At 27.9% G+C, this 15818-nt stretch overlaps 2 protein-coding genes across 2 annotated transcripts in view; one reads left to right on the forward strand and one right to left on the reverse strand.

Moving 5' to 3' along the window:
- Nucleotides 1-11464, forward strand: part of LOC128952224 (dual specificity protein phosphatase 10-like) — a 15815-nt gene extending 4351 nt beyond the window's left edge. Inside the window, exons 2-3 of the mRNA XM_054297578.1 lie at nt 9250-9764; nt 10787-11464. Of these exons, the coding sequence (XP_054153553.1) occupies nt 9299-9764; nt 10787-11049 (729 nt within the window). The 5' untranslated portion in view covers nt 9250-9298 and the 3' untranslated portion in view covers nt 11050-11464. The remainder of the gene's footprint in view (nt 1-9249; nt 9765-10786) is intronic.
- Nucleotides 11465-13483: 2019 nt separating this feature from the next.
- On the reverse strand, nt 13484-15778 carry LOC128952216 (endoplasmic reticulum membrane-associated RNA degradation protein-like). Its single transcript, XM_054297568.1, has one exon. It carries the CDS (start codon nt 15657-15659, stop codon nt 13530-13532), a length of 2130 nt encoding a protein of 709 aa, XP_054153543.1. The 5' UTR covers nt 15660-15778; the 3' UTR covers nt 13484-13529.
- Between the last annotated feature and the right edge of the window lie 40 nt (nt 15779-15818).

Consider the following 15818-nt stretch of genomic DNA (forward strand, 5'->3'; position numbering starts at 1 on the left):
TGTTTTGTATTGTTGTTGACTAAAACATTTACTATTAATTTATTTTATATATATATTTTTTCTCTGTTAGTGTATTGGACTGTCATATATTTTTTTAAAAAAAATATTTATACATTTATATATACAGTATTTATATATATATATATTAAATATGGTTATAAAATATTTATATATACTGTATATATCAGTATATTTTACTGGACACGCATGACATACGCGACAAAACACATGTGTGTTTGCCATACAAATATAATACATATTAATACATTACATGCAATCATTTAATTTTTCAATTTATATATACATGTAAAACTGTATGTATATCTATATCTATCAATATATAAAGTAATAATGATAATCATATTTAATTTATAACTATATCATCATCGATGAGTGTATTTACTGATAATATACATACATAAAACTGATTAAAATGTTTTTGACATTTATTGCCTTTTTTGGCTTATAGTTTATGACACACACACATACACACACAAACATACATACATACACACACACATACAAACACATACATACATACATAAACACACACTGTGTATGTTTATATTTATAATTTAATAAATAAAATATTACAGTAATAATAATAATAATATTTAATAATAGTTGACAATCATAATATAATTTATTTTTGCTTATTTATATGTTATTTAATATTTACATGTTTAATATTACATATATATATATATATATATATATATATAATTTATATATTTATCAATATATTAGGATATAATCTTTAATTGAAACAAGAAAACGATTAAATTAAATATTTTTATGTTTATTTATTTTACAACAACAAAAATAAATAATTAATTAAATAATAAAATATATATTTAATTTTTATGTATAGTTATGTATCCAACAAAAAAACTAGAATTGTTGAAACATTTTGATATAAACTATTGATAATTTATTTTATTTTTTTTTTCATTTGAATTGTTAAATAAATAAATTAATCAATAGATGATTCATTCAAATACACACACAATGAATAATATGATAGAAAGAGAGAGAGAGAGAGAGAGAGAGAGAGAGAGAGAGAGAGATAACAAAAAAATAGTTTTTAATTGTTAGTAACAGTAGATAAGCGGTAGTGTTAATAGACTATTAAAAGTCCCCAAAATTTATATATATATATATATATAATACAATATATATATATAAATTTCTAGATAATTGTATATAAAGTACTGATAATTGTATGCAAATCATATCGTATGTGTTGACTCATTGATATCTACAAAACACTGTATTATATTTTTTAAAAAAACTAACTAACTATACATTGAATATCAAATTTATGATTCAAAAAATGATTTGAATGCAAATTTTATTTTGTGTGTTTCAATGATATAATCAATATATATATATATATACTATTAGTTTCTTACGGCTAAACATTATAATAATATAAAACACTACATAACCGCTAAAATGCAATTCCCATTTGAAAATTGCAAATTCATTGCATACCATACCAGGCGTTGATCGTTGTCGTCCATACCGATCCTTACTATACATATATACTATATATGTATATAAACTTCAACTATACTTAACCTAATATACATTATATATATATATTTATACAGTAATGTATATATCCTACTCTACTCCTATGATATAATACATTAAAATATACCGATAAATATACTGTTATTTTAATGCAAATTTCATACATACATACATACATACAGTACAGTACATACATAACCCCGCTTTACAAACCAAACATTGTGTTTGCTATTGTATTGTTTGCTTAAATCAAACAATCTGTAAGTAATTTATGAGTCATTTTTTTGTTAGTTAGTTAGTTAAACACATATTTTTTTTTAAAAAAATATTGTTTGATAATATTTCTCTAAATTTTATTATCAATAGATTATGTAATATTTACATACATTTTATATCCCGAAAGATTGCTTTTGTGTATAACTTTTTTTTTGTGTGCAAACAAACAAAACCAAAAAAAAGTTTTTCAACAAAAAAAATTGTTTCAAAAATAAAACATTTTTTAAAATCTATTTTTTGGTTTTGTTTTATGTTTTGACTTAACATATCAAATAAAACACACTGTGTGTGTGTGTCAATACATGTTTTATTTATACATGTATTTGATTTTATTATACAGTATTTTGTTTATATATATTACTAAACTTATATAAAAACTAAACTTTTTTTTTGGCAAACATATCATATTTTATTTGTCTTTTTTTTATAAAAACATAATTTTTGTTTTATTATTATTATTTATATTTATATTTGATATTTTATGTACTTTGGATTACTATATATATATATATATATATATATTGGTAATAATATATTTAATTTATATATATATATATATATATAATATTAATGCCTATTTCCACCCCCACCCCACTCCCCACTTAAAATACATCACTAATTTCTTCTAATATTAATTTCAATCTATCGATCTTATCTCTGATATAGATTTGAATACCGCCCAGTGCTCCGACTACCGGTCCTATTAGCCTAATTGTATAGACTAGCGAACGAAATATAGTTTTATTACCGGCTGTACATCGTCGGACGGGAACGGGATGTTTGGGCAATCGTTTTAATACTAGCAAACATAGGCAAGTATGGCCGCCGACTAGGCTAAGGTAGACTAAGATTACAGGCAATCGGATAGTATAGACACAGGCGCTAAACAAATTGAAATGAACGTACAGATAGCGGGCCACTGCCCGTACCATTAATCTGGTATTTTTTCGACGATAACCGTTAGCTATTAGTATCAGATGATAGACCGGATGAAACAGATAGGCAGCCAAAAATACGGTCAGTTTGCTCTGGCGTCGGGATGAAGACTCCAGACGCGACAATGTTTTCAGATGTCTGGCTATTAGATCACGGGTTTTGTTAAAGTTTAGCAAATCGCCGGCAAAAGCAGCGGCCGCTCCCGTATGTAGTAGTTGTTGGAGTGTTGTTAGTTGACTGCCGGCGCTGGCAGTAGTATTACTAGTATAGGTGAAGCCCTTGAGCTGCTGCTGATGATGTTGATGATGACTCACATTATTAGCTACCGGTGCTATGGTTGCTATCGTTTGATTGCTATTTGTAGTATTGTTGCTAATGTTATGATTATTATTATTATTAATACTATTATTAGTAACATTAATAGTATTGGTATTCAAGCTATTAATGATTATTAATAATTGCGATATAATTATGATAATAATAATAATTGCCAACTGATTCATACTCTGGTAATTGATTTTTTGATATTATTATTATTTATTTTTGGATTACAATATTGATTAATTTCTTACAAAACAGTAATTATTAGATTAATTTATTTGTAATTAATAACAGACACAAAAAAACTACAAATTATTGATTTATTTTTTAATTGTATTTTTTCTATACATAACTTAAATAATAATTATAATAATAATAATCTCGTGATTTTTTACTAAATGAATATATATTTTATTGTATTATTGATTGAATTTTTTTTCAGTTTAGTTTAGTGTTTAGTAATAATCTATTTATAGTTTTTATGTATAAATAAAAAAAAAGTTGAATTTTTTTCATGTGTATTGCTTTTTATACACTATAAGTTGATATTTATTTATTTAGTATTAGTTTTTTTTTGTATTTTTTGTGTGACTAAAAATAAGGCCTAAAAATCCTCTGAATCACTGATATTAACTGACATACACTGTGTTATCAAATATATATATATATACAATGTTTTGATAGTCGGTGTCAAACAAAAAGCTTTTTTTCAATGAGAAAAATGTTGTCAAGAGATTAGATATACATATACTGTATATACAGTATACGTAAAGTGGAGTAACCGTTACCACAGAGGACTAGTAGTTTAGTCACTACACACACACACACACACACACCTATTGTTTGCCATTTCAATCCAAATATTACCAGAGAGTATGTGTGTGTGTGTGTGTGTGTGTGTGTGTGTGTGTGTGTGTGTGTGTGTGTGTGTGTGTGTGTGTGTGTGTGTGTGTGTGTGTGTGTGTGTGTGTGTGTGTGTGTGTGTGTGTGTGTGTGTGTGTGTGTGTGTGTGTGTGTGTGTGTGTGTGTGTGTGTGTGTGTGTGTGTGTGTGTGTGTGTGTGTGTGTGTGTGTGTGTGTGTGAAGGCATATACTAGTCAGTACATTACAGACCATAACATACATGTGCCCACTCTTTGATTCAATTGTTTGCGTATTGATTTTCATTACCAGAAAGAAATCTTTATTCACTGGAGAGAGAGAGAGAGAGATGCCAACCAAACAATGAGATGCTAAAACCGATGCAATAGAAAGAGAGAGAGAGAGAGAGAGAGAGAGAGAGAGCACCGGTATGTTAAACTACTAGAGTCTAGTTATTGGGTTTGTTATTATTATGTTTGCAATTTGCAAATCAGTGACGGAAACTGTATTATTCAGTTAAGAGAGAGAGAGAGAGAGAGAGAGAGAGAGAGAGAGAGAGAGAGAGAGAGAGAGAGAGAGAGAGAGAGTGAGAGAGAGAGAGAGTGAGAGAGAGAGAGAGTTAAACTAATTTAGATAAACGTCTCCGCAAACTGTTTTCTAATAGGTTTTTATGGGGACCACTAAATACAACAAATAATTTGCACATTAATTTGCACACACAGTATGTGTCTATAGTTTTATCAATTATCAAACATATTGTTAACCCACACTTTCACCACACAAATAGATTTGATATTATTGTGTGTATGTTTGTGTATATATATTGTATACAATATACAAGTATAATGATATGCAAATTGGTGTCCAACAACAAAAAAACTTTTATTACATTTAACATAATTAACTATATTGTCATTATTTTTTTGATTTGATTTTCACAAATAATTGCTGAATTTTACAATTACTATAAGGATATTACTGTTTAGTTAGCAAATAGTTAACTGTATAAACAAATAATTGGTTAAACATTTTTTAAGGTGATTATTGGGATTTAGCCAACAAAATATTTATTATATTGGGTGTAAATACTATAAATATTACATAATATTGTGGTTCAAATACATACACACACACATACAAACACATTGTACCGCAAAAATTATATTCAATTGGATGGCTATATATTATATATATTACTGTATATGATATATATAAAATTTATGTAATGTAATGTAATTTTATTTTTATGTTATCGTAAGTTATGTTATATGGCTTTTAAAAATCAATCAATTACTTGTTTAACACATCATAAATGATTTTGATAGCCAGGGATTAGTTGAAAACAATTTTCAACTTATTTAATATTTATTATATTACTATATATTATATATATATACTAAAACGTATATAACAAATAATATATATATATATATATATATATATATATATATATATATATATATATATATATATATATATATATATATAACAAAACGTAAAAACGTGTTTTACGTAATTAACAATAAAATTTTATTATTGTATTTAATATATATATAATACTAATATAATTTTTTTGCGGCCAATTAATTATTTATCCTAAACTATTAATGTATGAATAAATAAATAAATAAATCTCAAAAAAAATTAGTGACTAATCATATAACCAAATATTATATATAACTTATAATAGTTTTGAAACTTTTTTTTCTGTACAAAACGAAACAGTTGTCTGCAATATATATATATCTGAATCATTGAACAAATGTCTGGATATATCTATATATATATTCTGTACCATTGTTTGTGTCATACACCCGGGTTCACGGGTCCTGTAGCTGTTTCGGGAGGGGGCCCGATGATGATGACTAACCACTATCACACACACACATACATACACACACACACACAACATACTGTTCATACAAACGGGTCTATCGGAGTGAGTATGTATGACAACTGAGTCAATTCAGTTTGCGTGAGAGAGCGGGTGAGAGTGAGTGAGTGAGTGAGAGAGAGAGAGAGAGAGAGTAAGTGAGTAAATAGAGTGACTGAATATACCGTATATACTCACACACATAGTATGTGATGGAGTGGTTGTCGGAGCAGATGTTGGCCTGTCATTGGCTGTGCGGGCATTAATTGGCGATTAGTCATCACTACTACACAAGCATTACATGCTATGTCTAAGCTCTCTCTCTCTCTCTCTCTCTCTCTCTCTCTCTCTCTCTCTCTCTCTCTCTCTCTCTCTCTCTCTCTCTAACTATCGCTGGTATTCGTGCCGGCAATTTAGTAGTTACACTTAAACTGTATATTATATATATACATATATATACTGTATGTTATGTACCGTTATGCCTAAAGGGAACGGCCTAAATATCCGTATAGTAGTATACACTTTAACACACAATAGATGAGAGAGAGAGAGAGAGAGAGAGAGAGAGAGAGAGAGATACGGTATATGTATGGGTATAGTATTGGCGCACTTTTTTTTGCTCATCCAGTGATGGGGCAGTAGTCAGTCAGTCAGTCAGTCAGAGAGAGAGAGAGAGAGAGAGAGAGAGAGAGAGAGAGAGAGAGAGAGAGAGAGAGAGAGAGAGAGAGAGAGAGAGAGAGAGAGAGAGAGAGAGAGAGAGAGAGAGAGAGAGAGAGAGAGAGAGAGAGAGAGAGAGAGAGAGAGAGAGAGAGAGAGAGAGAGAGAGAGAGAGAGAGAGAGAGAGAGAGAGAGAGAGAGAGAGAGAGAGAGAGAGAGAGTGAGAGAGAGAGAGAGAGAGGGTAAGTGAGCTTTGGGTGACGACACGACATGATATTGAATTTTTGATACCAAATCAAAGTTTTCTAAACTCAATGAATGAATAAATGAATGACACATACATACAGTTATAACTAATAACTAAATGACACATTCATTTGTGTGACTCATCCCTATCCCTATCTCTCTATCCATCCCTTAATAAATATAATACTACTAAACAAAAAGTTATTGACAATCAAATGTTGTTATCATATTATGCCACACAATATATATATATATATATATATATATATTAGGAGACAATTATTTAGCGCATAAAATGACATCACTTTTTTATAGCCCCTCATCTCTCTCTTGACTATCACTTTCATCACTTTTAACGATAGATATAAGATATATATATAAAGTGTATTTTCATGGCTATTATTACAGTACTTATTAACTGTTTATGTAATATAAAATAATATATATAAACTTTATATCCAATATTAATGGTATATTTTGTCAGTACAAAGTTTTGTCTCATAATTTTTATTAGCATTTTTTAAAACTAAACTAAACTATGATTTATATATATATTTTTTAAATGTATATTAAAATTTTTAAATCCACACTAAACACTACTACTACTACTATCCTATCCTATTCAAAATGATGCGATAATATCTATCTCTAAATATATATATATAAACTTTATATACAGTATATACTGTCTATTATTAATATATTTCAGTCAAAATAATTTTTTTTTTTAAATCTGAATCATGAATATAAAACTCATATTTCATATATAAATATTTTGTTTAACAACTTTTCACTCGACACTCACTTTATATATATATATATATATATATGTATACTAAATATATATACAATATATTATATCAGTATATGATATACATGTATACATTATATATTATGATATTATTATAATAAAGAGAGAGAGAGAGAGAGAGAGAGAGAGAGAGAGAGAGAGAGAGAGAGAGAGAGAGAGAGAGAGAGAGAGAGACTATCATTTAATCATAAATAACACTTCAAAATAAATGTTATTTTTTAAAAAAAATATATATATATACAGTAATGAAATGTTTTGCATATAATGTCAAAGTTAAGTGTCGTTTTCTACATCACATAAAATATTGATGTAATTTCCGTTTTTAAGATTTCATATTAATATATACTGTATATGTCTCTCAAAAAAAGTTTTTTTTTTTTTAAAATAAAAAGTATCAAATTGTCAATAGATTTAAAAAAATAGATAAATTTTTTAGATAAATATTTATATATTTTTTATTATTATTATACTCGGATAGAGATTTTTTAAAAAAAAAAAACATTTATTAAATTTAATAACAAAATAAAATATTATATGTATATACATGACATAAACGATTTTAATATTTTTTTTATTTATTAGCAAAAATTTTTTGAATATATAGTTTTTTTTTTTAAATTATTATTAACACTTATTTCTGGGATAGACATAGACGTATGTATTTTGCGTAATAATGACCATGCTTATTTTTATTACTTATTTAAATAAATAAAACATAAAACAATAATAAGTTTATTCAACAATAAATCTATTAAAAATCTTATTATTAATATTAATCTAATGCGATGACAAACAATGTTAAATACATTTAATAATATTACAGTATTATTAATCATCAAAAAATAAAATAAATAAATATTAATCAAAGTGTCCATGATAACTTTTATTTTTTTTTGCAAATATCATCTAGCTCATACATGATTTAGCGTAATCATTAAATAGCATTAATACCCTGGTAATTTTTTGCTTTATAAGCTGGGGGAGGGGGGTTTGCAAAACAATATTTTTATTTATTTTAATAAAATAATATTTTAATGTTATTTTTTTTAAAAATCTATTAATGCCATATGTATGTATAATATTTAGCAATAAATAAATAAATAAATAAAAATATATAAAGATATATATATATATCAATATATCTGTTATATTAAATATCAATATATATTATTAATAAAAAAAACTTTTTTTATTTATTTTATTTTTTCTATTTATTTATTTATATATATATATATATAGCCGGCTATCACTGGTTTATACACACAATCACTGAATAGTTATAAAAGTTTATAATATCTATATATATATATATATATATATACAGATTGTATATAAACTATGTTATACCAGTATTATTATTATTATTATTAACATTGGATGAAAAAATTATGTGTACATATGTTTGCTAAATGATAACACACACACACACACACACACCAACTAAACGATATCATCAAAAAAAAACAAAAAAACGATAAAATACAATATACAGTACATATACCAGTAATCAATGTACTATACATTGGTAGTAGTAGTAGTATGACTCACCACCATCCAGTACAGTAGTAGTAGTAGTTCAGCACTGGTAGGTATTGCACATGTATGTTATGATATTCTAGCGCATGTTCCTCTCCTCTCTCTCTATTCATGACCTGTTGAATAGTCGAGAAAAGTGTGGTAACTGTTCCCTCTCTCTATCAGTCTAACAGTCAGTTTACTCTCAACACTACTAGACCTCAGTTGTCGACAACAGTCAGTCAGTCAGTCATACATACAGAGGATATGCGAGATTCAATGGTAAGCATACCGTCGCTGTTGACTTTCAACACATCGACTACTAGTACTAAAAGACGAAGAAGAGTAGGACAGTTATCATATACTACTACACGTGCCATACAACAGCAACAACAAGATATGGATGTAAATACTACTACCCATACCTCTACTACACCAACTACTGATACAACGCCACCGCCGCAGCCACCAGTGGCTGCCACACCGATACTACCGTTTCTCTATTTGGGTAACGAAACTGATGCCCAATTCAAATGTCTGAGACAATTGGACATTACCTATGTATTGAGTATAAGTACCAGTGCTGGCACTGATAATGATAGTAGTGGTGGTAGTGTTAGCGATGATGACCAACACAAACAACCGTCGGGTATTCATTATAAACGGGTGCCGGCAGTCGATTCGTACCAACAAAATCTAATGCAATATTTTGACGACTCGTATCATTTTATCGGTAAGTTTCATATGATATATATATATATATATTTTTGTGGTATACATACTGACACACACCTACACTGCCCACACACTTACCAATTCAATTCAATAATTATATAATGTAACGATAGATTTTAAAAAAATAAATCTCAATAATAATAATGTAATTTTTATGTAAAAATATTTCTTATATTAATTTTTTTTTTACTAAATTACTATTTATTATTATTAACTAAATTTTCTATTTATTAATTTTTTTGTAGTCATATAATTATATATACAATAATAATTATATCTATAAAAAAAAAATATTAATCATATAAATATTTACTAATAAATAAATTTATATAGTAGTAAATATTTATTATCATATATTTTAAATTTATTATTATTATTCATACTGTAAAGGTAGTTGAAAAACTTTTTTTTTTAGATTTTTTATTTATTTATTTTTTGTTAATTTGATCGTTGATTAGATAATTATTATTTAGTACTATGAAATGTTTAATTTAATTTGCCTGTACATGAAAATATAATATTAATTAAATCTTTTATAAAATATTATTTTTTTTTAATAAAATAATTATAATTAATGATATCTATCTGTATTATAAATAGCAAACAAAAAATATCTAAATACATATACCCAGATATTATTTAAAATATTATAATTTTATATTAAATTATTATATATTTTAATAGATATTTAAATATTTTTTGAAGTATATAAATTTATTTAGAAATTTATTTATAAAAGAAATAAATTTCTAAATATTTATATATATTTAGAAAAATATTAATATTAATATTAAAAATCAATTTTTCTTATATACAATAAATAAATTTAATTAATTCATAATTAATGAGATATTTTATTGTAGTTTTCTATAATAACAAAAATATTATATATTTTTTAATAATTATAAAACAATTTTTTATATCCAACACAAACCCCAATATACCTAATAAAATGATAAACCAATTTATATATGTATATACCGTATAACTAACTCTTTTTTATTAATGTCCACCTCATAGATGAGGCCCGAAAACGCGGCCACAACGTACTGGTACACTGTCAGGCGGGCATATCCCGATCGGCTACCATTACCATAGCCTATCTGATGCGGCATCTGTGGCTCAGTTTGGTCGATGCCTACAGTCTGGTCAAAACTAAGCGGCCAATTATATCGCCAAATCTGAATTTTATGGGCCAACTACTCGAATGGGAACACCAGTTGACGACACACCAACAACAACACCATCACCACCAGCCGTCACAGTCGTTGACCATCAAATAGGATGGATAGACATATCATATCATACTATATTTGTTTGGTTTAATTGTTTTAATACATTGTTGTTGTTGTTGTCGACATCCGATTATTATTAATGACTTTCCCCTCGGGAGTGACTGACTTATTATGACCCGTATATATATACAGACAGTGATAATGATGACCACCACCGATGATGATGATGATGATGGCTGTCTCCGATACTTATATAAAACACTTATTGATCTCTGCGACCATTAATTTTGTTGTCTACCCCACCCCACCCCCGCCGAAAACCAAATATACCCGAACTACCCGATTATTATTATTATTATTTAATTACCCGATTTGATTACTACTACTACTACTATGAGAAACGTGTCATATCTATGGTTAACCTATTTTTTACCTAAAAAAAAACTAATCATTACTAGTCTATCAAAAAAATATATCAAATTATTAAAATACGAAAAATATTTCTAAAAATTTTAAACTTATTTTTTTTGAAATAAATAATACAATAGTAGTAGTAATTAGTTTTAAAATTATTGACTGTCAAAAATAAAACAAAATATACGGCAATATTGTGATATTAATAACTAAAATAATAATAATAATTTTGAATATAAATATATATAAACTTATTTTTAGTCACCAATGAGAGAGAGAGAGAGAGAGAGAGAGAGTCAGTATATAATTTTGTATTTATAAATCAATGTAAAAAAAGTTGTCATTTTTTTAATAATAAATATAATTTATATATATATTGTACTTAAAAAACAGAGGAAAAATTATATATATATAAAAAATATTTATTATTATAAACAAAAATTTATATATATAATTTATATATAATTATGTAAATATTATTAATATATATATATCATAGTATATAATAAATATATCTCATTATGTAAAACAATAAAATTAAAAATAAAATATAAAACAATTTGTGTGTGCCATTGAAACAAACAAAACTAGTGATTTTGACTAAAACTATTTATATATAAATCATTATTATATTTTTTTTTAAAAAAAATCTATAATTATTTCAATTGTTTCCGTTTTAGTAAATCATTTCAAAAATACCATTATTATTATTAGTCAATAAATACCTATTAATTATGAAAATATAATAGAAAAAAATTATTTTTTTTTGTTTAGTATTATTAATACTACACTAATAGTTAGTTCAATGGAAACGGATGACTACTAGTTAGGATGACAGTCATACTGTATATAAAAAAAATTTATTGATAATATTTATGAGGGGTCATCACCTGCCTGCCTGGCCCCGGACAGTCCCAATATCAATGCCCCCTGTCCTATATATATAAAAAAACCATATATACATACATAAGCTCATTGACAGTATGGTAAAGTACTTTATTATTAGTCATACAATACTATTATTATTATACAGTCATCTGTTTATGTATTGGTACTGTATATGAGTGGGTGAGTGTGTGTGTGTGTGTGTGTGTGTGTCTGTATGTGCGATAGGATAGGGATAAAGTGAGTCATTTATCCCAGCAGTCAGTAGTTGTTATCACAAGGTTAAGGACGACTAATAATATATATATATATATATAAAGATAATAATAATAATAACAATTAGTTTATTAATATCTATCTATTTTTTAACAAATAAAAAACAAACCAAAAAAAACTTGTTTATCGCTTATGTAAATAATTACTAATTAAAATAATAATAATAATAATAATAGAGTTTAATAATATAATATATTATTCACATAAAAAATATATTTAAATATATATACTGTAACATCACTTGTAATTTCATCCAATATTTTTTTAATTAATTAATTATTTTTTTTAAACTGTAACAAATTAATTGACAAATAATTTATACAATTAAATAATTTTTTATAATCTAAATAATTATTATGATTAAAAAAAACTTTATTGAAAATATTTGTCTCTCTCTCTCTCTCTCTCCGAGAGAGAGATAGAGAGAGAGAGAGAGAGAGAGAGAGAATAGGAGAGAGTAGTACAGAGATATAATAAACTGTATTTAAAATACAGTATTATTTAATTAGCAAATAAAATACACACAATTTTTTTTAATGTTCATAATTAATGCAATGTTTTATTTTATTGAATTGTGAAATTTTTTTTATTAATTTATATAATATAAGATTGTTTTATAAAAAAATATAGTTTATGTACAGTAGTTATAAGTTTGAAATAATAATAAACGAAAATTTAAAAAAAAATAAATCCTAAATATATTATATTATAAATTATAATTTATATAAAAAATAAATAATAATAATTTTTTGAAGAGAGAAGAGAGAGAGAGAGAGAGAAAAGAGAGCAATTGAGTGTATTTTATTAAAATTCATAAAATTATTAATAAATTTTTTTTTTTAAATATATATACAATTTTTTTTAACAAAATAAATATAAATACATTTAGTTTATTAATTTAAGGGGAAAAACAATTATATTGTCAATCAATCACTTTTCAAATAAATAACTTTTCATAAATCATTTAAAACTTTGCCAATAGTTTGCGATAATTGCAAACATTTATCCCATTTATTGACTGTTGAACCGCTGTTTGAGTTTATATTTTCCGATAAACTTAATAAATATTTCAATGTTTTTGATGATATCTGAATATAACGACAATAATTGTTGACTGAATCCGATATAAATATTAGATAAAGTGTCGCCAATACTATCGTAAATGTCTGATAAAATAGTTGACCGGAGGTCAACATTAGCTGATAGTTAGTCCGTTGACGCGATCGCAGACTCATTGCCAGAAACTGTTTGCGCCGATTGACCAAAAACCTGGTCATATTGGCCACCGATTGGCAACAATTGTCGACTATTTGCCGCATTGCTATAGTCATCGATTCGTTATTTTTATTATTATTAAATATATTTAAATTAAATTCATTTAGTTTATCACAGATAATATTTGGCACAAATTTTTTATCATTATTATCACTATTTGTTTCGTTAGTTATCATAATATTAGTTAGTAGTCCATCGTATAAAATATCAATTTCGGGTACAGTTATGACCAGAATATTTTCGATATGATTTTCCGTACAATCGGTAACTAATTCCCGAAATTTGATTAGATTTTCGGCAAAATCACACATTTTTTGCCTCAATTGTGACAATGGATGATAAATACAGCGATAGTTTGCGGCAATTGATAATAACTTATCAATTATATCGTAATCTTGATGTTGTAACCTATTGTTAAACAGTCGGCTATCGGCCAAAACCAGTGCACAAATTGCCGCACAAATCACATGATTGGCCACAAACTGCTGGACTAGATATAGGTCGCACTGGCCGTGACTTAGTTTATCTCGTATGCGCGGCCCGTCCGGTATTACGATAATGTCGACAAGCATTTCGATAAAATTATGGCCAAAAATTGTATATATTTTGTTAACGTTAGCACCGTTTCCGTCGGTAGACGAATAGTCGTCATCAAGTGTTGGCGACAAAATTTCGGCAAATGTCAGATAGTATTGTTTGGCCACTGCTGTCATCAGTTTCGATGGGATCCGATTGCAACAACAATAGATATAGCGAAGACAGGCTTCGAGTTGCGGAAACATTACGGCCAAACTGTGGCCATAGCGACCATCTTTATACAGTGTCAATGAATACTTCCAAAGCGGTAACATTTCCGTCAATATAAAAGGCGATTTGATGAACACTTTGCTCCAGATTACCGAAATGTCGTCGGCAGTCAGTATCGGAAACAGTGATCGTTTCCAGCGTTGTAGTTGTCCGGTGACGTCGTGAAGCGGTCGCTGCGGTGAACAACAGTTGCGGTACTTGTCGTCCAAATCGCGACCAATTGTGGCGCAAATCGCTAGCAATATATATCCAAATCGGCCATCAATATCGCCGTCGGGCCGGACAAATCCGTGCCATAAGATGTTACGGATGTTCACTGTAATCGGCGAACCCATTATCAACTGAAACAATCGGACCGTATCCGAGCCGACAATAGTCTTCAAGATGTCTAGTTTTAGTAGATCTTTGAGTAGCGGCGGTACAAACGATTGTTGACCACTGGCTAACACTAGATTGCCTAACGATTGTTCGCAACAACTGGTTATCAATTGAACGGCTAGAATGGTCTGAACGCCGGAACTACTATTGTTTTTGTCTTCGCCGTCGTCGTCGCCGTCGTTGTCATTGTGTCCGCTCAACAGCGCAACCGATTCCATAAGCGTACGGCTTAGGTGTTGCGTCCAACACAAGCGGTCGGCCAACACGCGGCAAAAGTGATCATAATTTTCGGCTATCAGACGCCGATAGACGGCATCAACCGAAACAATCAACTGACAAAAGCTGTCGCCAGCTATTCGTCTGATCAGTTCTTCCTCGTTGTCGACGACGACAACATTATCGGACTCGAAGTCAATGTCTTCGGCAACGGTGGGCATCAGATCCACAACTCGGCGCCAATTCAGACACAAATCGTCGACGACATCGTCAATCACGGGAATAGTGGACACAAACCGATTGACCACTCGGCGGACGTACGGCGATAAAAACGAGTCCAGATTGAGATCATTGATGTCTTTCATGTCCACCGCCGCCGCCGTCGTCGTCGCCGACGATGAGGTCATCTTCAGTAGTGATCAGTCAATCAATCAATCAATTGATAGTTAAAAACATTAATTTAAAAAAAAACAAAACAAAAACTGAAATCACTTTTTGATTTCATTATTATTGTGTAATAAAAACTTTAGTCATAAACTAGATGTGTGTGTGCGGGTAAACAAACA

The sequence above is a fragment of the Oppia nitens genome, unplaced genomic scaffold (genome assembly GCF_028296485.1).
Source record: "Oppia nitens isolate AA-2021 unplaced genomic scaffold, nextdenovo-longstitch-racon4-pilon3 scaffold1_pilon_pilon_pilon, whole genome shotgun sequence".
In the NCBI taxonomy this organism is placed as follows: Eukaryota; Metazoa; Arthropoda; class Arachnida; order Sarcoptiformes; family Oppiidae; genus Oppia; species Oppia nitens.